Below are 25,666 nucleotides of genomic sequence, written 5' to 3'. Positions count from 1 at the left end.
TGGTCAAACTTTTAGTTCTATAGAAATTTTTCTCAAAATTGTATTTCTGTAATTTTTTTTTTTAATTTGTAGTTCTAAAAATTTTTTTTTAATTTTAGTTCTTAGAATTTTTTTTCAAAATTTTATTTCTATCGAAAATTTTGCCAAAATGTTTAATCCTATTGAAAATTTTCTCAAAATTTTACTTCCATAGAAGATTTTGTCAAAATTTTATTTCTATAAGAAATTTTTTCAAAATTTCATTTTAATAGGAAATTTTGTCAATTTTTTCAAAATTTTATTTCTATAGAAATTTTTCTCAAACTTTTATTTCTATATAGAAAATTTTCTCAAAATTTTATTTCTGTAGAAAATTTACCTCTTATTTGGAGAGGAATAACATATTTTACAAAATCTACCAAACCATCATGAATTCTACCCATCTACCAAACAGTAAAAAAATCTATAATTTTTGGTAAAATTCTTCCAACTGTGGCAACCGTGATAGAGAAGCATAAGGTACACAAATTGTAAACCAGGTATTTATTCATATAAATCGACCCTTTTTTAGGGACGTCTTAATTTTTGGCTCGTAAATTATTAAAATTGTTATTCGTACAACGTTTGAAAACAATAAAATCGTTCGCTGGTTGCCATGAGTTGTCTACGTCTCTCCACTAGACAATTTTACAACTCTGCTTTGATCACATTAGCAATAACTTTAGAATCCAACTATTGTTCGAACTGAAGGGCATTGGGAGAAAAAAAAAATAATGTACCATAGTGATGCCACCACTGTGGTATCACAATGGAGTGAATAGTCTAAGTGAGCCTGAAATATCGTGCTGCAAATATACATAACATAACCTAAGGTAACGCTATCAAAAAATCGTCGTGACATCTGCGTTTGTAATATAGTTTAGTTAAAATTATCTAAAATTAACCAACATTGTCCTTCCTATTGAGTTCACTGTTGTTTGAGTGTAAGAGCAAGTAAACCCAAATTTATGACAATCTGACTTTGATTTGCTTTAAAAAATTGTTTTCAACAAAAAAAAAAGTTTCTTTGCGTACGTCATTCCTCAGAAAAGAAAACTCTTCTGCCAGTGCAGTTACTCGGCATAATTACAATTATATACGAAACTTTTCAACCAATAAAAAAAAAAAAAACAAAATAGTATTATTAAAACTTAAAAATTTTAATATATTTATTTATAATTTTTTTCTTATCCCTTCTACCTTTATAAAATCCCCCCCCCCCCAAAAAAACTCCCATTTCCCCTCTTGAATTCCTCACTACATTGTGCTTCCCCCCATTTCAATAAAAATAAAAATCCAGAATAATTTTAACAAAACAAAATTTTGTAAATTTGTTTATTATTCAAAGTAAAGAAGACTAAATGAAATTATTTTGCTGTAATACAATATAATTTAATTACGTTTTTTTGTGTGATCAATAGAATATTAAATACATGGAACGATGATGATACACAAGAAAAATAATGGCTCTCTCTCTTTAGCATAGACAGCATACATAGACATAAAATGTTCGTATAGAGATGAATCATCACAGTCACCATCATCGTTCATGGCCATAACCTAAAGGAGGAGGAGGAGGATAAGTTGTGGGTCGTATGTTGTTGTAATATTTAATATATCCGTGTTAGTGTGTTGGTACTAGTATGGGGGTGTAATAGATTTTCTCTTTATGCAGACGATTGGGGTCTAGAAATTGAGTTATTAAAAACAACAGTAGAGAGGATATTCTATATGCTACTCATTTACTGTATGTGTGAAGAGAGTTTGTAAATAGAGCGAGAGAAGGATAGAGATTCTTATAATTAATTGCATATAATTGTATCTAATACTTTGTTTTTTGCTTTTTGTTTTCTCTTTTTTAGGAGGGGATAAGCTCAAAATATTTGCAAATAATTTAAAAGGAAATTTAGAGGAAAAAATAAAATTATGAAGAATGATAGGACTAAAGATTCATTACAATAATTTCTTTTGTTTTTTGTGGTTTACTAACACATACATATAAATATTTGACATTTTGTTTATCTTTGGTTGTTTGAGTGTTTGAGAGTTATGTTTGTTGAGGAAGGAAGGATTATATTGTTCTCTTTTTCTTCATTGGATATAGAATCTAGTCATTGAGGCTTCTTATAAATTCTTGTGAAAACATAATACATTTATTTTCTTGGTTTGTAGGCTTTTGTTTTATATTTAGCATTTTATTTATGTATATATGTTCTATATATATATATAAACATTAATTTTGTAGGGGCGGGAAATTAAGCAGTTTTCTTTTTTGTTTTTTTTTCATACCCTTTTTTATATAATACAAATATTGTTTTTGGTGATTTTTGTGTCTTTCTTTTCTTTTTGCAAATGTTACAATCTCTAAACAAATTCTTATGTCTTAAAACATTTAAACAAAAATATAATTATAATTAATACTCATATATTTCTTATACTCTTAGCTCTAATAATAATAATCATCATCATCTAATTAAAATAAATAAAAGACAACATAAAATAATAAACATTCTACAAAAATATCAATATCAGCTGATCCACATGGTATAGATTTTTTTTTTAATTTTGCATTTTTTTTTGTAACAAAAAATGTTTGAAGTGGACATGGGCTGAAGTAGTTTTATATTTTTTGTTTTTTCTTTTTTTTAATTTCGTGGGGGTGTTTTCTTTTTTTGTATGTTTTTGTGTTTAAAGGGTTTCCATTTGTTCTTTTCTCTTTTCCATAAACTAAAACCCATACTAGATTTATGTATGATATAATATCTTAATAAACTGAAATATTTTAATATATACTCATTTATTTTCAGTGTTTATTTTATTTGTGTATGTGTGGACTTTTATGTATATATGTATGTATATTGGGTGAGATTGTATTTTATAATATCATGGTATATTTATAAATATAAAGGATATTTCATTAAATTCTCAGAAAGTTAGGACAAAAAAAAATCGATTTTTATTAAAAAAAAAAATACGAAAATAAAATTTAGATTTTTTGGCGCCTCAAAATATGCAAATATCTCAATAAAATTTCTCGGATATCTGGCAAACAGGATTATACCCCTGAACTGCCAAAACAGAAGGAACCAATAAAAAAATCGATTAAAAAAAATAAAAAAATAAAAATTTAGATTTTTTGGCGCCTCAAAATATGCAAATATCTCAATAAAAATTCTCGGATATCTGGCAAACAGAATTATTTCCCTGAACTGCCAAAAACAGAAGGAACCAATAAAGCAAAATTATTATTATAGTTGAATTTACATTCAATTTGTAAGACACACCCACATGACATTACATAAAAAATAATACGAATGGCTCTTTTTGTTATGGCCGAGAAAAATATCAGGACATAACTTTTTTCCTGGGTCTATATGCAGTTGTGGCAAATAGTGGCATATTTGCTGCATTTTTTTTTATGATGATACTATTGTGACTCTTTTTTTGTTATGCCGCCTGAAAGTATGCAATTATCACAATAAAATTTTCCGATATCTAACAAACAGGATTATGCCTCTGAACTGTCAAAAACTGGAGAAAACAATTTACATTTTTATTAAGTATCAATTGAATTATAAAGGATAATATTAATGAACGTTTTCTCAAATCCCATCACATGTACCAATACTTGAAAAAACGATTCATTTTATCTTAACTATCCCATATATAATGGAATATCCTTTATATATATGCTTCATATTTATTTTAATGTATATATAATTTATATAAGATTTCTCTGTTTATATTTTATCGCATTTCTTTCTATTATTTTTACATACATTTTTTTATATATAATTTTTTGTTTAATTGTCATTTTTATGGTAGAATATTATACAGGATTCGTTACTATATATGTCCTGTCTGAATCGGTGTAGTGTTGTAGTTTGAATTTTTGTTTTTCTTTCTTTTGTGTGTAAAAATTTTGTGTTCCTGTTTTTTTTTTTCTTTATGTTTTGTGAAATTTTAAATAGTATGTTGTTTTGTTGTAATGGAAATTCTTTATAATTTTCTTACTGTCTTTTGTATTATTTCACTGTCACTTAAATTTATGCATATATGTTTTGTGTGTTGTATATATCATCATCATCGTCGTCGTCGTTCTTTTCTTCATTATATTTCACTTATTTTGTATAAGTATATTTACTCTAGTATTTTCCTTTGTGGAAATTCTGCATAGATTTTCTTTTTTCTTTGAAATCATTTTCAGAAAATTTACTCGTTTAATTTGTGCCACTCGGCAATTTGTCTTCTTGGTGAATTGCACACTTCATTCCAATGATTTAAGGCTGTACCATTTGAGTTGGGTCCACCCAATTCAAGTCGTCCAATTACCTATGGGAAATAATATAAAATATTATAATATGCAATACAGGTTAAAGATATTGTAATTTAGTTTAATGTTTTAATTTTGTAATATTAACAAGTCAGAACGGAGGAAGTTCGGCTAGTCCGAACTTCTTCTTTAAACCCTCTTTTTTGATAAGCAATTTGAAACACAGAGCTGGTGCCACAGTTGCCACAGATCGTAGTACTCCACCAATAATGATAGATTTTTTTTACTGTTTGGTAGATTGCTAAATTTTCTATAGAAAAGTGAACTACACTTGAACCTTGCAGTCTATAGGGCTTTGCCCAAATAAATTTGACAAGCATACTTTTCCTTTGTTGATTAAGCTACATTTGTAGTTTAGTCAGTACATCAAAAACAACAATAATGAAATAAAATTTTGACAAAAAATTTCTAAAATTATGACAAAATTTTTTATAAAAATAAAATTTTGACAAACTTTTCTATAGAAATAAAATTTTAACAAACTTTTCTATAGAAATGAAATTTTGACAAAATTTTCTACATAAATAAAATTTTAACAAAATTTTCTATAGATATAAAATTATGACCAAATTGTTTATAAAAATAAAATGTTGACAAAAATGTCTATAAAAATAATTATATACGGCCTACAGTTCGGCCAGGCCGTATCTTATGTACCCTCCACCATGGATTGCGTAGAAAGATTGTCATCCACAATTTTCAACTCACTCGGATGAAATTTGCTCCTCCAAGAGGTTCCAAAACCAAATTTCGGGATCGGTTTATATGGGGGCTATAAATTATTATGGACTGATATGGACCACTTTTGGTTGTTAAATATCATATACTACCACCACGTACCAAATTTCAACCAGATCGGATGAATTTTGCTTCTCCAAAAGGCACCGGAGGTCAAATCTGGCGATCGGTTTCTATGGGAGCTATATATAACTATGGACTGATAGGAAACAATTCCTGCATGGTTGTTGGATACCATATACACGTACCAAATTTCAACCGAATGGGAAGAATTTTGCTCTTCCAAGGTGCTCCGGAGGTCAAATCTAGGGATCGGTTGATATGGGGGCTATATATAATTATAGACCGATTTCGACCACTTTCTGCATTGGTGTTTGAGGCCATATATTAACATCACGTACCAAATTTCAACTGAATCAGATGAATTTTGGTCTTCCAAGAAGCCCCGGAGGTCACATCTGGTGATCGGTTTATATGGGGGCTATATATAATTACGGACCGATATGGACCAATTTTTGCATGGTCATTAGAGACCATATATTAACACCATGTACCAAATTTCAGCCGGATCGGATGAAATTTGCTTCTCTTAGAGGCCTCGCAAGCCAAATTTGGGGGTCCGTTTATATGGGGGCTATACGTAAAAGTGGACCGATATGGCCCATTCGCAATATCATCCGACCTACATCAATAACAACTACTTGTGCCAAGTGTCAAGTCGATAGCTTATTTCGTTCGGAAGTTAGCGTGATTTCAACAGACGGACGGACGGACATGCTCAGATCGACTCAGAATTTCACCACGACGCAGAATATATATACTTTATGGGGTCTTAGATCAATATTTCGATGTGTTACAAACGGAATGACAAAGTTAATATACCCCAATCCTATGGTGGAGGGTATAATAAAATAATAGAAATAAAAATTTGACAAAATTTTCTAAAGAAATAAAATTTGGACAAAATGTTCTATATAAATAAAATTTTGACAAAATTTTCTATAGAAATAAAATTATTTTCCAATTGATAATTGTTGATAATAAAATTATGACAAAATTGTTTATAAAAATAAAATGTTCGCAAAATTTTCTATAAAACTAAAATAATTGAAATAAAAATAAAATGTTGACAAAATTTTCTACATAAATAAAATTTTGACAAAATTTTCTACATAAATAAAATGTTGACAAAATTTTCTATATAAATACAGTTTTGACAAAATTTTCTACATAAATAAAATTTTGACAAAATTTTCTATAGAAATAAAATTTTGACAAAATTTTCTATAGAAATAAAATTTTGACACAATTTTCTACATAAGTAAAATTTTGACAAAATTCTCTACATAAATAAAATTTTGACAAAATTTTCTACAGGAATAACATTTTGACAAAATTTTCTACAGGAATAACATTTTGACAAAATTTTCTACAGGAATAACATTTTGACAAAATTGTTTATAGATGTAAAATTTTGACAACATTTTCTATAGAAAAAAAATTTTGACAAAATTTTCTATATAAATAAAATAATATAAATAGAAATAAAATTTTGACTAAATTTTCTATAGAAATAAAATTTTGAAAAAAAAATTTCTATAGAAAAAAAACATGACAAAAATTTCTACATAAATAATATTTTTTACAGAAATAAAATTTTGGCAAAATTCTCAATAGAAATAAAATTTTGACAAAATTTTCTACATAAAAAAATTTTTGACAATATTTTTTACATAAATAAAATTTTGACAAAATTTTCTACATAAATAAAATTTTGTCAAAATTTTCTACATAAATAAAATTGTGACAAACTTTTCTATAGAAATACAATTTTGACAAAATTTTCTATACAAATAAAATGTTGAGAAAATTTTCTATAGAAATAGAATTTTGACAAAGTTTTCTATACAAATAAAATTTTGAGAAAATTTTCTATAGAAATAAAATTTGGCAAAATTTTCTACAGGAATAAAATTTTGACAAAATTTTCTGTAGGCATAACATTTTGACAAATATTTCTATAGACATAACATTTTGACAAAATTGTCCATAGAAATAAAATTTTAACAATATTTTCTATAGGAAAAAAAATTTGACAAAATTTTCTATAGAAGTAAAATTTTGACAAAATTTTCTATAGAAAAAAAAATGACAAAATTTTCTATAGAAATAAAATTTTGACAAAATAGAATAGAATTAAAATTCTGACAAAATTTTCTATAGAAATAAAATTTTGAGAAAATTTTCTATAGGAATAAAATTTTGAAAAAATTTTCTATATAAATAAAATAGAAATAAAATGTTGACAAAATTTTCTGTAGAAATAAAATTTTGACAAAATTGTCTATAGAAATAAAATTTTGAAAAAAAAAAATTCTATAGAAATAAAATTTTGAAAAAAATTTTCTATAGAAATAAAATTTGGAAAAAAAAATTCTACACAAATAAAATTTTTTATATTAATAAAAATTTTGACAAAATTTTCTATAGAAATAAAATTTTGACAAAATTTTATATTAAAATAAAATTTTGACAAAATTTTCTATAGAAATACTAACAATAAAAATTTGATAAAAACTTGAAAGTTTTTTTGATTAATTTGGTACATTTTTGGTAAAATTATCTGCAAATGTTGGTAAATTATTTTTGGCGCTAGTGGCAACCGTGGCTGTTGTACGAAGATTCCTTCAACCGAAAGAATTATCTTCATTATGTTTATGAAATATTAAATAAATTTCATTTAAAGTACACTAATAGAAAAAATTATGTTCCATAGTCGTGAACGAACGGTGACAAAATGAAACGGAAACGTTCACAAAAAATCAAAACGGAATGTTCACAATTTCGTCCATGGGCGTTCACGATTTCATGAACGGCGTTTCGTTTTTCTTTGGCCATGAAATGTCTTAAAATAATCCTTAGACCCTATTATGGCAACTCGATGATGCAATGTGCTAAAGCGACTGTTAACGCGTATGGTGCAGAAAACACAGGTTCGAGTCACGCCAACGGAAATCTTTTTTTTTTAATTTTGTTTATAAAGTCGTCATGAACGCTGGTTGTTGTTTTGACAACGCATGGTGTCATATTATCGTTGTCAGATTGACACCGCCTGTTCTCAGTTTGACACCACCTGTGTGTTGATTCACTTTCATGAACGAATCGTTTTGAAATGAGCACGCCGTGCATGATTTTTTCTATGAGTGTACGAAAGTTCTTCAAAAACAATGACTCATTTGATTCTTTTTACGAAGAGAATTCTCTTTGAGGCTCATTTGAATTGGACACTCACCTCATTTTTGGTAACACGATCCCAATCCAGTAGCATTAACTCAAGTGACACTCCTTCCAATGTGGCACCAGTACCCTAAGGAAATTAAACAAGAAATGCATATAACATTTTAAGAAACATCAACTCTCTCATGCCTACCTCTGCGGCTGGAATATCAAAAGCAAAACTCTCATTGAATACAGGACTCAGTGTGCGTTTCTTGACATGTGTCTTCTTCTTAGCAATACGTTGACCATTGTAAAGCAAATAAATTTTCACATATGGATCAGCCAAACCGGTCACATCCATACGTGGTAAATTGCGGGCCTTCAAAAGGACCACTGTCAAACGTCCTGCAGCTGGTTGCCAACACAAAGAGATCAATAGTTCACCACGTCCTTGGGCACGTATTTTCAAACTGCGTGGTTGTATCTCCTTGCTTATGGATAAAGCTTCCTTCGAGATGTCGCCAATTTCAATACTGGACAGAGGGCAAACAACTTCACCAATAACATCATCACGTGAATAACGATCGAAACTCAAAATGACAAAGTGCAAGGACATATTCTGTAAATCGTTCATGTTCAAGCCATAAAAGGTGAAATCTTCATCATAGACAGGATTACGGGTATTGCGAACCACACGAGTCTTAACCTTATGCTGTTTGTCGGGAAGCAATTGTAGCTTCACATAAGGATCGGTGGCTGCCTGGGTTCGACCATTCATGCCGGCGGGAATATCATTGGCATTATTACTTGACGATGCGTTGGCGGCACTGTTGCCACTACTCTTGGAGGGTAGACCACGACAACGTATAATCGATACCATGAGAGCATTACGTTCGGCCAAATAACGCAATTTGAAGAAAATCGAACCCAATTTTCCATATTGTTCCATGTGCATATCTCCAGCACTGCTGGCATTACTAATCAAGGACTCTTGCATAACGGCAGCCACTTGATTGACACGAACACCACCGCCACCATTGCCTCCATTTGCTGCAACAGTGCCAGCAGGACTCTTAGCCTCCATGGGTGATAGTTTTTCGCCACCATTGTATTTTGTCTGTTTTGGTTTGATTTCATCCTCTTCCATATACTTCACAGTCTGTGGTGATATTGGTGAGGTGGCATTTTGGTCCGGCATTGGTTGTAAGATACCCAATTGTTTGGTGCCCGTTGGTGATGGTGATTTCTTCAAATAATGGGGTGGTTGACCACTAGGCGAACGAACCGCAGTCGGACGTCTTGTCGGCTGGAAGGGAAATGTGGCATCATGTTGATTTTGTTTGCGATTACGAGCTCTCATCTGTCGGGCACATATACAGGCAATGGCCCAAAGGGCACCAGCCGATACGAGACCCAATATAGCAGGAAGTACTGAAATAAAAGAAAAAGCAAAAATAGTAATGAGTGAATAGTTTTTGTTTAAATTGATATAAATTAATAATTAATAAGTAGTAAAATAAATGGGTGAGAGAATACTAAGTTCAGAGAAAAAATGATCAAATGATACTTATATAACCCATTTTCCAACAAATCTAAAAAATATGTTTACTCCACATTGAAAAATATGTTTACTGCACATTGTACAACTGCAATTCAGTATTTCGAATTTCTAGTCAAAGAGTTGCTTCGTCGCAGTGCAGTCCTCTAAGGTTGACAGATCTGGCAATAATCCCTGTCTGTCCCTTCAATATTTTTCCAAACACAATGTTTCCCATGATCCACAATGCTCTTCGAGCAATAAATCTAAAGATAGTAGATGCAACATGACATTAGAGTCATATGTATATGTTGCAGTAAATGCGATGAAGTGAGGTAATATTGGTTGAAAGTTGGTTCGTGATATTAATTATATATTGCCTCCATATAAACAGATCCCCAGATTTGACTTCATTAGCGATGTCCGACCGTCCTTCCCTCGGTTGAAATCACGCTGACTTCCAAACGAAACAAGCCATTGACTTGAAATTTGGAACAAGTAGTGGTTATTGGTATAGATCACATTTTTTGCAAACAAAAATAATCTACCAAAAATCTGCCGAATTAAAAAAAACTATTATTTTGAAGTTTTTGATCAAAATTATATTTTCAAAGAAAATTTTGTCAACATTTAATTTCCAAAAAAAAAAATGTCATATTTTTTTCTGTTTTTGTTGTTGGTTTATTCGTCAATCATTATTGTTGTTGCAAGTTTCCTCTGTTGATAAAGCTACTCTTGTAGTTTAGTTTAATCAATTTCCAAAGGAAGTTTGGTCAAAATTTTATTTCTATAGGAAATTTTGTCAATATTTGATTTCCAAAGGAAATTTTGTCAAAATGTTATTTCTATAGAAAATTTTGTCAAAATGTTATTAGGTTAGGTTATGTGGCAGCCCGATGTATCAGGCTCACTTAGACTATTCAGTCCATTGTGATACCACAGTGGTGAACTTCTCTCTTATCACTGAGTGCTGCTCGATTCCATGTTAAGCTCAATGACAAGGGACCTCCTTTTTATAGCCGAGTCCGAACGGCGTTCCACATTGCAGTGAAACCACTTAGAGAAGCTTTGAAACCCTCAGAAATGTCACCAGCATTACTGAGGTGGGATAATCCACCGCTGAAATACGTTTTGGTGTTTTATTATTTCTATAGAACATTTTGTAAAATTTGTATTTTAATAAGAAATTTATTTTATTTCTACAAAAAAAATTGAAGAACCTCCTAGTTGGAGAGGAACATCAAGAATTCTACCAATCTACCAAACAGTAACCATTTATGGCAGAATTCCACCAACTGTGGCAATAGTGATTGCAAATGGGTCATATCGGACTTTTAGGTAGTAAAGTAACGAAATAAAACAACATTTTTGCGACAAAAACGTGCCATTTTCCACGTCCCAAATAACATTTTGCTTTTGAAGCATCCCAGCAAAAAAAAGCGTCGCCAAAAAAGTAATGAAAATGTTCTTTTCGGATCCGGAAGTGGCAGAAGCGATGAATTTAACATGGACTTGTCATAGGACGGAAGTCCTCCATTTCAACAGCTTTGCACTGCCTTTGCATGACTTCTATAGGTGAGATCCGAATTCAATGTTTTGGATGTAAATTAAAAAATTCTGTGATATTTTGTCAAATAAATAATTTGTATAACTTTTTATAATTTTTAATGGATTCTCACGCTTGTCGGAAACGTTTGACCTCAAATATTTTCAAAAATTCACATTTTTTTCAGATTGGATTTAGCATTTTTTTCGACACAATTTAAATGTTTTTAACTTATTTAAAACAAAACAAGTATGTTATATACGGCCGTAAGTTCGGCCAGGCTTATGTACCCTCCACCATAGATTGCGTAGAAACTTCTACTGGAGACTGTCATTCACAATCGAATTATTTGGTTTGCGGTAACACTTGCCGATGGCAAGGTATTTTAAAACTTCCTACCACCGTAATATATGCCACATAGTCCATACGTGGTATATATTAAACTAAAAAAGGCCGATTAAATACGTATATAATTAAGTTTGACAAAATTTTCTATAGAAATAAAATTTGGACAAAAGTTTCTACAGAAATAAAATTTTGACAAAAAAAAATTTTGACAACATTTTCTATAGAAGTAAAATTTGAAAAAACAATTCTATAGGAATAAAATTTTAACAAAATTTTCTATAAAAATAAAATTTTGACAAAAATTTCTATAGAAATAAAATTTTGACAAAATTTTCTATAAAAATAAAATTTTGGCTCGAGTGGCAACCATGATTATGAACCAACATGGACCAATTTTTGTGTGATTGGGGATCGGCTATATATAACTATATATCGTTATGAACCAAGAGGCTCCAGAGATCAAATCTGGGGAACGGTTTATATGGGGTCTATATATAATTATGGACCGATATGGACCAATTTTGCATGGTTGTTAGAGACCATATAACACCATGTACCAAATTTCAACCGAATCGGATGAATTTTGCTCTTCCAAGAGGTTCCGCAGGTCAAATCTGGGGATCGATTTACATGGGGGCAATTTATAATTATGGACCGATATGGACCAATTCTTGCGTGTTTGTTAAAGACCACATTCTAACACCACGTTCCAAACTTCAACCCGATAAAATGAATTTTGCTACTCCAAGATGCTCCGGAGAACAAATCTGGGGATCGGTTTCTATGGTGGCTATATATAATTATGGACCGATATGGACCAATTTTCGCATGGGTGTTTGAGGCCATCTACTAACACCATGTACCAAATTTCAGCCGGATCGGAGGAAATTTGCTTCTCTTAGAGGCTCCGCAAGCCAAATCTGGGGATCAGTTTATATGGGGGCTACATATAATTATGGACCGATGTGGACCAATTTTTGCATGGTTGTTAGAGACCATATACTAACACCATGTACCAAATATCAACCGGATCGTATGAAATTTGCTTCTCTTAGAGGCTCCGCAAGCCAAATCGGGGGATCGGTTTATATGGGGGCTATATATAATTATTGACCGATGTCGACCAATTTTTACATAGTTGTTAGAGACCATATACTAACACCATGTACCAAATTTCAGCCGGATCGGATGAAATTTCCTTCTCTTAGAGGGTCTGCCATCCAATTTGGGGGTCCGTTTATATGGGGGCTATACGTAAAAGTGGACCGATATGGCCCATTTGCAATACCATCCGACCTACATCAATAACAACTACTTGTACCAAGTTTCAAGTCAATAGCTTGTTTCGTTCGGAAGTTAGCGTGATTTCAACAGACGGACTGACGGACATGCTCAGATTGACTCTGAACTTCACCATGACCCAGAATATATATACTTTATGGGGTCTTAGAGCAATATTTCGATGTGTTACAAACGGAATGACAAAGTTAATATACCCCCATCCTATGGTGGAGGGTATAAAAAGTTAAAATTACCCATTAAAAGTATGAAAAATCCTAGTTATAAAAAATTGAATTAAAAGAACTTCCTGGGTAGTTAAAATAAAGAACATCATTGGGAGTGCATCTTCTGAAAGTGCTTTTAAAGTTGTGCCTTTGGAAAAACTTCCAAATTTTTTTGCTGGGATGTTTAGGATGATCATATTCATTCTTTGCCTGTGAGGAGGACTCTATGTATGGTATTCCTAGACGGACAGATCATATCATCTGCCATAGAGCATGTGCGCTTCCCCTCGACTGCCTGCAATACGTATATTCTTTAGGAGTTCGTGACCGCATATTTAATGGGAGCTTGGTATTTCCGGCTCACTTCGATTATTCACTCTATTGTGATACCACTTCTGACTTCTCTCTTATCAATGAAGCGGATCCACTGTGGTATCACAATGGACTGGATAGTCTAAGTGAGCCTGATATATCGGGCTGCCACATAACCTAACCTATCAATGAGTGCTGCCCGATTCTATGTTAATCTCACTGGCAACGGACTTCTTATATCCGACTACGAACGGCGATTCACATTGCGGTGAAACCACTTAGAGAAGCTTTGGAACATTTTTTAAAGGTCACCAGCATTACAGAGAGCCGATAATACTTTATCCAACCCGCCAAGAGGCCTGCAAGGTCCTTACGTTATCCAAGTCCTAACCATTTTCTCTTAGCTATACTCCAAAAATTTGTAAGTCAAAACAGCAGAAAACAAAAAAATCACAAAATTTGCTGGATCAGGAAAAGTAGTCAATGTTTGCTAAAATAGCAAAATTTATCTATTATTCCCTAAAACATGTTTTAATTTAGATAAAACAAACAAAAAAACATAATCTAAGGGTTTTATATTTGTATTTGCTCAAAAATCTGAATTTTTCTTAAATTGAGGTATAACCGCTCCCAAAATGGTTGCTAGTCACATTTAAAAGTTATTAGGATCAGAGGTTTGCAATATATAAACCAAACCTATTTTGGTTCATAAAAGTCCTTTGGTCAACATTTTAAAATTAAACTTTTACCAAGAATTGCAAAAATAACAGGTTGGCTGATAAGTACCCGGCCTGACACATAGATGGCGTCGCTAGTATTAAATGCATATTATTTTTATATAGTACCAACCTTCAAATGATTCGTGTCAAAATTTGATGTCTGTAAGTCAATTAATTTGTGAGATAGAGCGTCTTTTGTGAAGCAACTTTTGTTATTGTGAAAAAAAATGGAAAAAAAAGAATTTCGTGTTTTGATAAAATACTGTTTTCTGAAGGGAAAAAATACGGTGGAAGCAAAAACTTGGCTTGATAATGAGTTTCCGGACTCTGCCCCAGGAAAATCAACAATAATTGATTGGTATGCAAAATTCAAGCGTGGTGAAATGGGCACGGAGGACGGTGAACGCAGTGGACGCCCGAAAGAGGTGGTTACCGACGAAAACATCAAAAAAATCCACAAAATGATTTTGAATGACCGTAAAATGAAGTTGATATGGGAGCCACCGTGGTGCAATGGTTAGCATGCCCGCCTTGCATACACTAGGTTGTGGATTCGATTCCTGCTTCGACCGAACACCAAAAAGTTTTTCAGCGGTGGATTGTCCCACCTCAGTAATGCTGGTGACATTTCTGAGGGTTTCAAAGCTTCTCTAAGTGGTTTCGCTGCAATGTGGAACGCCGTTCGGACTCGGCTATAAAAAGGAGGTCCCTTGTCATTGAGCTTAACATAGAATCGGGCAGCACTCAGTGATAAGAGAGAAGTTCACCAATGTGGTATCAAAATGGACTGAATAGTCTAGGTGAGTCTGAAACATCTGGCTGCCACCTAACCTAACCTATGTTGATCGAGATAGCAGAGGCCTTAAAGATATCAAAGGAACGTGTTGGTCATATCATTCATCAATATTTGGATATGCGGAAGCTCTGTGCAAAATGGGTGGCGCGCAAAAACAACAACGTGTTGATGATTCTGAGCGGTGTTTGCCGCTGCTAACTCGTAATACACCCGAGTTTTTTCGTCGATATGCGACAATGGATGAAACATGGCTCCATCACTACACTCCTGAGTCCGACAGTCGGCTGAGTGGACAACGACCGGTGAACCGTCTCCGAAGCGTGGACAGACTCAAAAGTCCGCTGGCAAAGTAATGGCCTCTGTTTTTGGGATGCGCATGGAAAAACCATCAACAGTGACTATTATATGGCGTTATTGGAGCGTTTGAAGGTCGAAATCGCGGCAAAACGGCCCGATATGAAGAAGAAAAAAGTGTTGTTCCACCAAGACAACGCACCGTGCCACAAGTCATTGAGAACGATGGCAAAAATTCATGAATTGGGCTTCGAATTTCGTCCCCACCCACCGGATTCTCCAGATCTGGCCCCCAGCGACTTTTTCTTGTTCTCAGACCTCTAAAGGATGCTCGCAGGGAAAAAATTTGGCTGCAATGAAGAGGTGATCGCCGAAACTGAGGCCTATTTTGAGGCAAAACCGAAGGAGTACTACCAAAATGGTATCAAAAAATTGGAAGGTCGTTATAATCGATGTATCGCTCTTGAAGGGAACTATGTTGAATAATAAAAACGAATTAAAAAAAATGTATTTTTCTTTATTAGACCGGGGACTTTTCAGCCAACCTGTTATAATAGACACCGGTTGCTGTTTTTTTGCATATTTTGTTCTCTGAATGTGGTATCACCATTTCATTTTCTTTTACGTTTCCAGCAATTATATGAAGCAGATCCCGCTGTATTTTTAGTAGTAATTGATACTACAGACGAATGGCTGCCTTACGAAAAATGTAACAAATTTGAAATTTCTTTAATTAAAACATCACCATACTACAATTGGCATAAAATAAAACTATCTATTTGGCTGCGGATTTGGGGCTAATCGTAGTACACGACATCTTGTCTCAAGGTTAGCTTCATATGGCTGCGGATGCACCAACAGTATTAGGTCAGTTAGACCCTGACCGTAATGTAATGGTCCAATTTATCAAAAACATTTTTTTTTGTTACTGCTAAAACAACATAATAATGAGAATGAGATTTTTTGTAAGGCACGTATATAAATCAACATCGCATTGATAATATTTTTGACTCTAAAACAAATAGCAAACATTATAAAAAATAAGAAGAAGCAACCGAAGAAGAAGAAGCACAATAAACACAGACACAAAAAAAAACAACCCCCATCTCTCATTACTATGTCAAGTGTTTGCCAATCCAATCATCAGCCCTCATCCCGGAAAAAAAGTGTTTTTGCATAAATTGTGGAAATGGATGGAACCAAGAAAAATAGCCAACAACAAAAATAATGTATATACTCATGAACACTTTTATGAAACTTATAATAGAATTAATTAATTATTACGAAATACTAGAATAATGAAAATATTAAAAACTGGTATCTTAAATAACAAAATTATTAACAAATATTTAATATTAACTAATAATTTTACAATACTTACTTGTTGTCATAGCGCTGATATCAGGATTATTGGTATATTCGTCTCCCATTTTTAGTAATTTTGTTTTAGAAATATTTAAATTTCCTTGTAGTCTTTCTCAATTATTTTACAAATATGAAAATCTCAATGGAAAATCTATTTTAGTAATAAAAAAATACACAAAGAATAAAAATTTATAATTTTATTTTCCTCTATACGCAAAACACAGTTGTCGTTTGTGAGGTAGTCTATCACTTGCGTCGTTTTGCAATAAAAGCTTTTATTTTCGAAAATTATAGAAGAATATGGAGGCGATAATAAAATCAACCAAAAACAACTTCACTTAACGAAATAACATTTTTGTGTGATGCCTAAAAGTATACTATACTTTTTTCAGTTACTCTTACACAATCCCATATGAGAAAAACAATAATAATAGCGGTAACACAAAAGCTTTTGCTATAGCTCTTTCTTTCGCACACACATATAGTATATTCACCATTCTTGGTGGTGAATTAAAATACTCATTTTATACACATTTACAGCACACTCGCGATATCAAATGACTTTGAAAGGATTTTACTTCGATATTCTTCATCCCTCTAATTCGTTATGCTTCTTCTTCTATTTCATCGACTACGTTCTATGGTTTGTTATTGTTTTGTTAACGTTTACTAATAGCGAGAACTCTTACTGTGTTGGGCAAAACTGAAACATCATTCTATAAAATCTGTTAGAGAATATAAGAATAGTTAACAAATTTCCTCAAAATATCGAAATATAATTTCATAAATAGGAATATTTAAACCTTTCGCCTATAGACAATTGATTCAGTTCATTGAACATTATATCCACTTCACTGGGCAAATAATTCTTTCGCATGAGTAACTGGCTAACTGAAATTTTCGTCGGATTTTTATACCCTAAACCACATAAGTTTGATCGGCCAAAAAATGTGCCTACCAGAAATATTGATTTTAGACCCCATAAAATATATACCGATCGACTCAGAATCACCTCCTGAGTCGATCTAGCGCTTGGTGTCCGTCCGTCCGTCTGTCCATGTATTTGTTGTTCACAGGATTGCGGTCGCAATTATTAACCGATTTGGATGAAATTTGGTACAGGGTGCTTTTTGGGCACAAGGACGAACGCTATTGAATTTGGAAGAAATCGGATCAAATTTAGATATGCTCCCATATATATGTATGTTGACTAAGTAACAGCGTTATAATCAATTGACTGTACGGTCGATGACTCACTTTTTCATAAAGCATAAATGCAAGTTGAAACGTTTATGTCAGTTTTTATACCCTAAACCACATAGTGGTCAGGGTATAATAAGTTTGATCGGCCAAAAAATGTGCCTACCAGAAATATTAATTTTAGACCCCATAAAATATATACCGATCGACTCAGAATCACCTCCTGAGTCGATCTAGCGCATGGTGTCCGTCCGTCCGTCCTTCCGTCTGTCCATGTATTTGTTGTTCACAGGATACCGGTCGCAATTATTAACCGATTTGGATGAAATTTGGTGCAGGGTGTTTTTTGGGCACAAGGACGAACGCTATTGAATTTGGAAGAAATCGGATCAAATTTAGATATAGCTCCCATATATATGTATCACCCGATTTCGACAAATGGAGTCACGTTGAGCTTTTTTACAAACCGATCGTCATCAAATTTTGCGCATAGTAAACTTTTTCATCACCCTTTAAGTCTGCAAAACTTCATCGAAATCGGTTCAGATTTAGAATATAGCTCCCATATATATGTATCGCCCGATTTTCCCATATTTGGTCATAAAAACCTTATTTATTAAGCGATGTTACTCAAACTTGGCTTACTCTAATCTTTTATGGTACTGACTATATGTGCTAAAAATAATCGAAATCGATTCAGATTTAGATATAGCTCCCATATATATGTATCGCCCGATTTTGCCAAATTAGGTCATAAAACCCTTATTTATCAACCAATCTTACTCAAATTTGGCTAAATGTAATATTCTATAGCACTTACTATAAGTGCCAAAAATCATCGAAATCGGTTCAGATTTAGATATAACTCTCATATATATGTATAGCCCGATTTTCCCATATTTGGTCATAAAAACCTTATTTATTAAGCGATCTTACTCAAACTTGGCTTACTCTAATCTTTTATGGTACTGACAATATGTGCTAAAAATAATCGAAATCGGTTCAGATTTAGATATAGCTCCCATATATATGTATCGCCCGATTTTGCCAAATTAGGTCATAAAACCCTTATTTATCAACCGATCTTACTCAAAGTTGGCTAGATCCAGTCCTCTATAGTACTAACTATATGTGCAAAATTTCATCGAAATCGGTTCAGATTTAGATATAGCTCCCATATATGTGTATCGCCCGATTTTCCCATATTTAGTCATAAAAACCTTATTTATTAAGCGATCTTACTCAAATTTGGCTAAATGTAATCTTCTATAGCACTTACAGTATGTGCAAAATTTCATCGAAATCGGTTCAGATTTAGATATCACTCTCATATATAGGTATAGCCCGATTTTCCCAAATTTGGCCGTAGAACCCTTATTTATTAACCGATCTTACTCAAAGTTGACTAGATCCAGTCCTCTATAGTACTAACTATATGTGCAAAATTTCATCGAAATCGGTTCAGATTTAGATATAGCTCCCATATATGTATCGCCCGATTTTGAAAAATTCGCCCCTAATAACCTTATGTTTGACCATACAGGCCTCATTTCTTAACTGATCTTACTCAAATCTTGCACAAGATAACCTTTTGTGGTATTAATCAAACCCGCAAAATATTATGTAAATTGGTTCAGATTTAGATATAGCTTCCATATATATGCATCCCTCGATTTTTCCAAATTTTGATGTACTAGCCAATCGTATTTATACGTACTTGTAGCTCTTACATACGAATATTGCTCGATTTTTACAAATTTGGATTTATTACCCACACTAATTGAACGATTTTCTCTTTTTTTTTTTTAATAATTAATAATGGGCTCAATATTAGTGGCATACTAACTCCGTAGATGCAATATCAACTACAGCCAGTGTTGCTAGAAGTAGGGGAAATTCCCTATATGTAGGGGTTTTCTTATATTTAGCGTCTACGTCCCTAGGGCCACAATGTAGGGACATTTTCACTCAACACAATTTGTAATAATTTTTACATTTTGGTGGCCTTAGAGGAGGAAATTAGAAGCTAGCAAGGCTTGATCTTTAACAATATGTGGTAACAACAATTACCACTCGTAGCAAAAAAAAAAATCTAACAAAATTTGAAGATTACCACAAATCTACCAAACAAATATTTCTATAGAAATTTTTGTCAAAACTTTATTCCTGTAGAAAATTTTGTCAATATTTTATTTCTATAGAAAATTTTGTAAAAATTGTATTTCTATAGCAATTTGTTTCAAAATATTATGTCTATAAAAAAGTTTCTCAAAATTTTATTTCTATGGATTTTTTTCTCAAAATTGTATTTCTATAGAATTTATTGTCAAAATTTTATTTCTACAGAAAAATTTCTCACAAAAATTTGTTTATAGAAACTTTTTCCAAAATTTTATTATTTTGGGTAGAAATCTACCAACTGTGGCAACCGTGGTGGTAATAAAAATTTATTTTCTAGGTTATATACGTTGCATTTTCATGTTTTAAGATAATAAAGTACTTACAACCATTTTTGTTTTGTAAAATTTGTTTAAATTTAACGAAAAATATTGTAGGGAAAATTGTTTGGGAATGTATGGGAAAGTAGGGAACTTTTTTTTGTCCTTGTAGGGTAAACCGAACATTTTTTTATGGCAGCTATATCTAAATCTGAACTGATTTTTCCAAAATCAATAGGGATCGTCTTTGAGCCGAAACAGGACCCTATACCAAATTTTAGGACAATCGGACTAAAACTGCGAGCTGTACTTTGCACACAAAAATACATCAACAGACAGACAGACAGACAGACAGACAGACAGACAGACAGACGGACATCGCTAAATCGACTCAGAATTTAATTCTAAGCCGATCCGTATACTAAAAGGTTGGTCTATGATTACTCCTTCTTGGCGTTACATACAAATGCACAAACTTATTATACCCTGTACCACAGTAGTGGTGAAGGGTATAAATATGGGAAACATTTAAATCTGAAGCAATTTTAAGGAAACTTCGCAAAAGTTTATTTATGCTTTATCGCTCGATATATATGTATTAGAAGTTTAGGAGAATTAGAGTCATTTTTTACAATTTTTCGACTAAGTAGTGGCGAGTTAACAAGGAAAATGTTGGTATTTTGACCATTTTTGTCGAAATCAGAAAAACATATATATGGGAGCTATATCTAAATCTGAACCGATTTCAATCAAATTTGACACACATGACTACATTACTAGTTGTACTCCTAGTGCAAAATTTCAACCAAATTGGGCCAAAACTGTGGCTTCTAGGGCCATATAAGTCCATATCGAGCGAAAATTATATATGGAAGCTATATCTAAATCTGAACCGATTTCAATCAAATTTGGCACACATGACTATACTACCAATTGTACTCCTTGTGTAAAATTTCAACCAAATTGGGCCAAAAACTCTGGCTTCTGGGGCCATATAAGTCCATATCGGGCGAAAATTATATATGGAAGCTATATCTAAATCTGAACCGATTTCAATTGTACTCCAATTGTACTCCTTGTGCAAAATTTCAAGCTAAACGGGATAAAACTCTGGCTTCTGGGGCCATGTAAATCCATATCGGGCGAAATAAATACATGGGAGCTATATCTAAATCTGAACCGATTTCAATCAATTTTTGCACACTTGACTATACGACTATGTGTTATGTTTGTACAAAATTTCAAGCAAATCGGTATAGAACTCTGGCTGCTGGGTCCATATTAGTGCATATCGGGCGAAAGATATATATGGGAGCTATATGTAAATCTGAACCGATTTCTTCCAAAATCAATAGGGTTCTATTCTGACCCAAATTAGGAACATGTGCCAAATTTGAAGGCGATTGGACTTAAATTTCGACCTAGACTTTGATCACCAAAATGTGTTCACAGACAGATGGACGGACGGACAGAAGGACAGACGGACATGGTTATATCGACTCAGGGACCCACCCTGAGCATTATTGTCAAAGACACCATGTGTCTATCTCGTCTCCTTCTGGGTGTTACAAATATATGCACTAACTTATAATGCCCTGTTCCACAGTGTGGCGCAGGGTATAAAAAAAAATCTACAAAATGTTTCAAACTGTAGTATATTTCATTTATATACGCTGAAAGGAGGGACTTTTTCGTGGATGGCAACGAAATTTCTCACAGTCCAAAAAAATGTTCCTTTTTTAAGTATGTAGTAGAGAAGCTTTGAAATACACTTTCTGGGGTTTGGTCGAAACTGGGTTTGAACGCACGAGTCCGTATAAGCAAGACTGACATGATAACTATTACACCACAGTGGCTTGGAAGTTAGTCCATATGGAGCCTATGAGACAATAAAGGCAGAATATATATAAGCCAATTTAGTTTTGGTCGGTTTATATAGAGGAGTAATTATGAAACGATATGATATCAATTTTCGGCATGATTATTAGATGGCCAGTTTTCAACAGGATCATATCAAATTTGCTCATCCAAGATTCTTGAGTATTTTCATGTGGAGATTGGTTTATATGTAATTACTATGGATTAATTTTTCCATGATTACAGAAAGCATATACTGACATTACGTCCGAATTTCAAACGGATCGGATAAAATTTGCTTTTCCAGAAAGCTCCGGAAGTCAAATTAGGTTAGGTTAGGTTAGGTGGCAGCCCGATGTATCAGGCTCACTTAGACTATTCAGTCCATTGTGATACCACATTGGTGAACTTCTCTCTTATCACTGAGTGCTGTCCGATTCCATGTTAAGCTCAATGACAAGGGACCTCCTTTTTATAGCCGAGTCCGGACTGCGTTCCACATTGCAGTGAAACCACTTAGAGAAGTTTTGAAACTCTCAGAAATGTCACCAGTATTACTGAGGTGGGATAATCCACCGCTGAAAAACTTTTTGGTGTTCGGTCGAAGCAGGAATCGAACCCACGACCTTGTTTATGCAAGACGGGCATGCTAACCATTGCACCGCGGTGGTACATATATAATTATGGACCAAAGTTGCGTGGTTATGAGAAGGCATATACTACCTTCACGCATCAACCGGATGAAATTTGATCTTTCAAGAGCCACCGGAAATCAAGTCTGGGGTCCGATATGTTCTATTTGCACTAGCACCCAACGTACGTCAATAGGACATCGCCAGATAGACTCTGAATGTCACCACAACCCAGAATATATATACTTTATAGGTTCTAAGTCCAATATTTCCATGTGTTACAAAATGAATATAACCCCCATTTTATGGTGGAAGCTATGAAAACGTCTCCACTTCACATTCAAACAATATCGTAATTCAACCAACTTATTTGCCTCTTTCGGCTCCGTGTGACTTCTGACCATTCCCAAAACTCAAGAGACAACTCATGGGAATAGGTTTCGAGTCTATTGAGGAGTCAAAAGAAAGAAAACCAGATAAGGCGATTGCTATATTTTATCAGGGGATTGCTCTAAATATTTAAATGTACTCAAAAATCCTATAATATCTTATAATAATTCTACTAGTGCTACTTATCAGTTATCCCAATTACTTATCATTTATCCCAATTAGCCTGCCCTTTTATATATCTTATTATAATGTCTTTATCACATTTACTCTGTCTTAGGTAGAATGATGGGCAGCGTGTCCCCACAACTTCAACTATGCTACAATTTGTTCCCTTTTGCCATTTTTTTTCAACATATTCATATTTTGTAATTTTTATATAATTTCTTTCTACTCGAGTTTAGGAATTTTCAAAGTTTTACTGTTTTGCACAACACTGTAAGAGTTTTGCATTGGACATTCGTAATATTTGTTATTGGCATGAGTTGGATATCCTTTAAGATTTCAATTTGTATTTGCAATACTTTATTCCTAGTTTTCCTCTTCTCTCTCTCTCTTCTCATTTTTGTTCTGCTATTTCGTTTTTGTTGGTTAACACTTTGTGTTGTTGTCCTCGTATGCGTCAAGTATGAATCATTCATTCTTGGAGGCTTTCGGTTTCCCACCCTCTAGCCAGCTACTTTCTCACTCTCTGCCTCTCTCTCTTGAGGAGGATTTTCTAACGATGATTAATACAAAAAAATTTTCCTTTTCTCATGGGACTTTTTTTATGGCCTTTTTGTCCACAATTGTCACAAATTCAAGTTCATTGAAAAACTATTCGCTTTTTTTCGTTTAACGGTTACACAAATACAAAAACAAATTTTTTCATTTTATTATACAGCCATTTGATTGCTGCCCACGTAGAAAATATCCCGAATTTTCTTTTAATAAAATTGCTCGTTTTTATGAAATATTCACATATGTGTCGTAGGTTTTTTTTCTGGCAAGGATTTTTCTTCTCAACTTTTTCTACAACTTCTACGCAGTTTTCAATTTAAATAATTTTTTTGATTTTTCTTACAATTTTAATTACTTTTTATTTTTACATTATATTTTTATGAAGATTTATATAAAATCTTTATAATTTAGAATAAACTGTGTTTTTTTGCACAATATTTTTTTCTGAAAAGACTTTTTCTTTATCAGTATGTATTTTTTTTTTCTGGTTATCACTTCACTTTTTCTTTAGCTTTTATGTTGAATAGCACTCCGCTGCGTTGGTTTACGATAAATGTGAATGTCTCGAAATAGTTTTTTACTCTCTGCCCGTAGATTAGCTAAAATGCTTTTGATGGTGGTTGTTGAAGTTATATGCTTAAAATTGTTATAGTCACCACCAATAGGCGGTCGTTATTACGCAGGCGCTGATACGTCCACATAAAGTAATCGCGTTACGTTACGTACACTAACTATGTAATAGAGACGTTGGCATATATTTATTTCACCCTTGAACATAACGGTATTGTGAATGACAACGTTATTTGTAGTAAGATTGGTATTTAGAACCAACTCTGTGTTTTCCTACACAATCATTAACGGTAAATAAATTATAACAACAACAAAATACAATAAAAACATGTGAATTGCTAACCAATGACGCAGTTTGTAAAACAAGTAAGGAAAGTCTAAAGTCGGGCGGGGCCGACTATATTATATCCTGCACCACTTTGTAGATCTAAATTTTCGATACCATATCACATCCGTCAAATGTGTTGGGTGCTGTATATAAAGGTTTGTCCCAAATACATACATTTAAATATCACTTGATTTGGACAGAATTTGATAGACTTTTACAAAATCTATAGACTCAAAATTTAAGTTGGCTAATACACTAGGGTGGAACACAATTTTAGTAAAAAAATATGGGAAACATTGAAATCTGAAGCAATTTTAAGGAAACTTCGCATAAGTTTATTTATGATTTATCGCCCGATATATATGTATTAGAAGTTTAGAGTAATTTTTACAACTTTTCGACTAAGTAGTGGCAATTTAGCAAGGAAAATTTTGGTATTTTGACCATTTTTGTCGAAATCAGAAAAACATATATATGGGAGCTATATCTAAATCTGAACCGATGTCAACCAAATTTGGCATGCATAGCTACAATGCTAATTCTACTCCCTGTGCAAAATTTCAACTAAATCGGAGTTAAAAATTGGCCTCTTTGGTCGGGCGAAATCTATATATGGGAGATATATCCAAAACTGAACCGATTTCAACCAAATTTGGCACGCATAGTAACAATGCTATTTCTGTACCCTATGCAAAATTTCAACTAAATCGGAGCAAAAAATTGGCCTCTGTGAGCAAATGAGTGTAAATCGGGCGAAAGCTTTATATGGGAGCTATATCTAAATCTGAACCGATTTGGCTGATA

At 32.9% G+C, this 25,666-nt stretch overlaps 1 protein-coding gene across 3 annotated transcripts; it reads right to left on the bottom strand.

Annotated features, from left to right (window-relative positions):
* Nucleotides 1-1,320: 1,320 nt before the first annotated feature.
* Syt4 (Synaptotagmin 4) lies at nucleotides 1,321-24,547 on the bottom strand. 3 transcript variants are annotated; one of them, XM_075289860.1, is made up of 5 exons: nucleotides 24,308-24,547; nucleotides 16,747-16,881; nucleotides 8,520-9,739; nucleotides 8,382-8,456; nucleotides 1,321-4,350 (listed from the first exon to the last, which is right to left on the bottom strand). In XM_075289860.1, exons 2-5 carry the CDS (start codon nucleotides 16,793-16,795, stop codon nucleotides 4,231-4,233), a joined length of 1,464 nt encoding a protein of 487 aa, XP_075145975.1. In that variant the 5' UTR covers nucleotides 16,796-16,881; nucleotides 24,308-24,547; the 3' UTR covers nucleotides 1,321-4,230. The 3 variants fall into 3 exon arrangements, with proteins under 3 accessions (XP_075145975.1, XP_075145976.1, XP_075145977.1); XM_075289861.1 differs by having other exon boundaries at nucleotides 24,320-24,547; XM_075289862.1 differs by having other exon boundaries at nucleotides 24,465-24,505.
* Nucleotides 24,548-25,666: the final 1,119 nt, after the last annotated feature.

Source organism: Haematobia irritans, chromosome 1 (assembly GCF_050003625.1).
Source record: "Haematobia irritans isolate KBUSLIRL chromosome 1, ASM5000362v1, whole genome shotgun sequence".
NCBI lineage: Eukaryota > Metazoa > Arthropoda > Insecta > Diptera > Muscidae > Haematobia > Haematobia irritans.
This window is presented reverse-complemented; position numbering and strand designations above follow the sequence as displayed.

Bases quoted from the DNA above. Each gene is read 5' to 3' on its own strand.
- Syt4 (XM_075289860.1), bottom strand. From the start codon at position 16,795: ATGGGAGACGAATATACCAATAATCCTGATATCAGCGCTATGACAACA. The intron at 9,740-16,746 runs GTAAGTATTGTA...CTTTTATTTCAG, and splicing joins TATCAGCGCTATGACAACAA to TACTTCCTGCTATATTGGGT. The intron at 8,457-8,519 runs GTAGGCATGAGA...TAATTTCCTTAG, and splicing joins TTGATATTCCAGCCGCAGAG to GGTACTGGTGCCACATTGGA.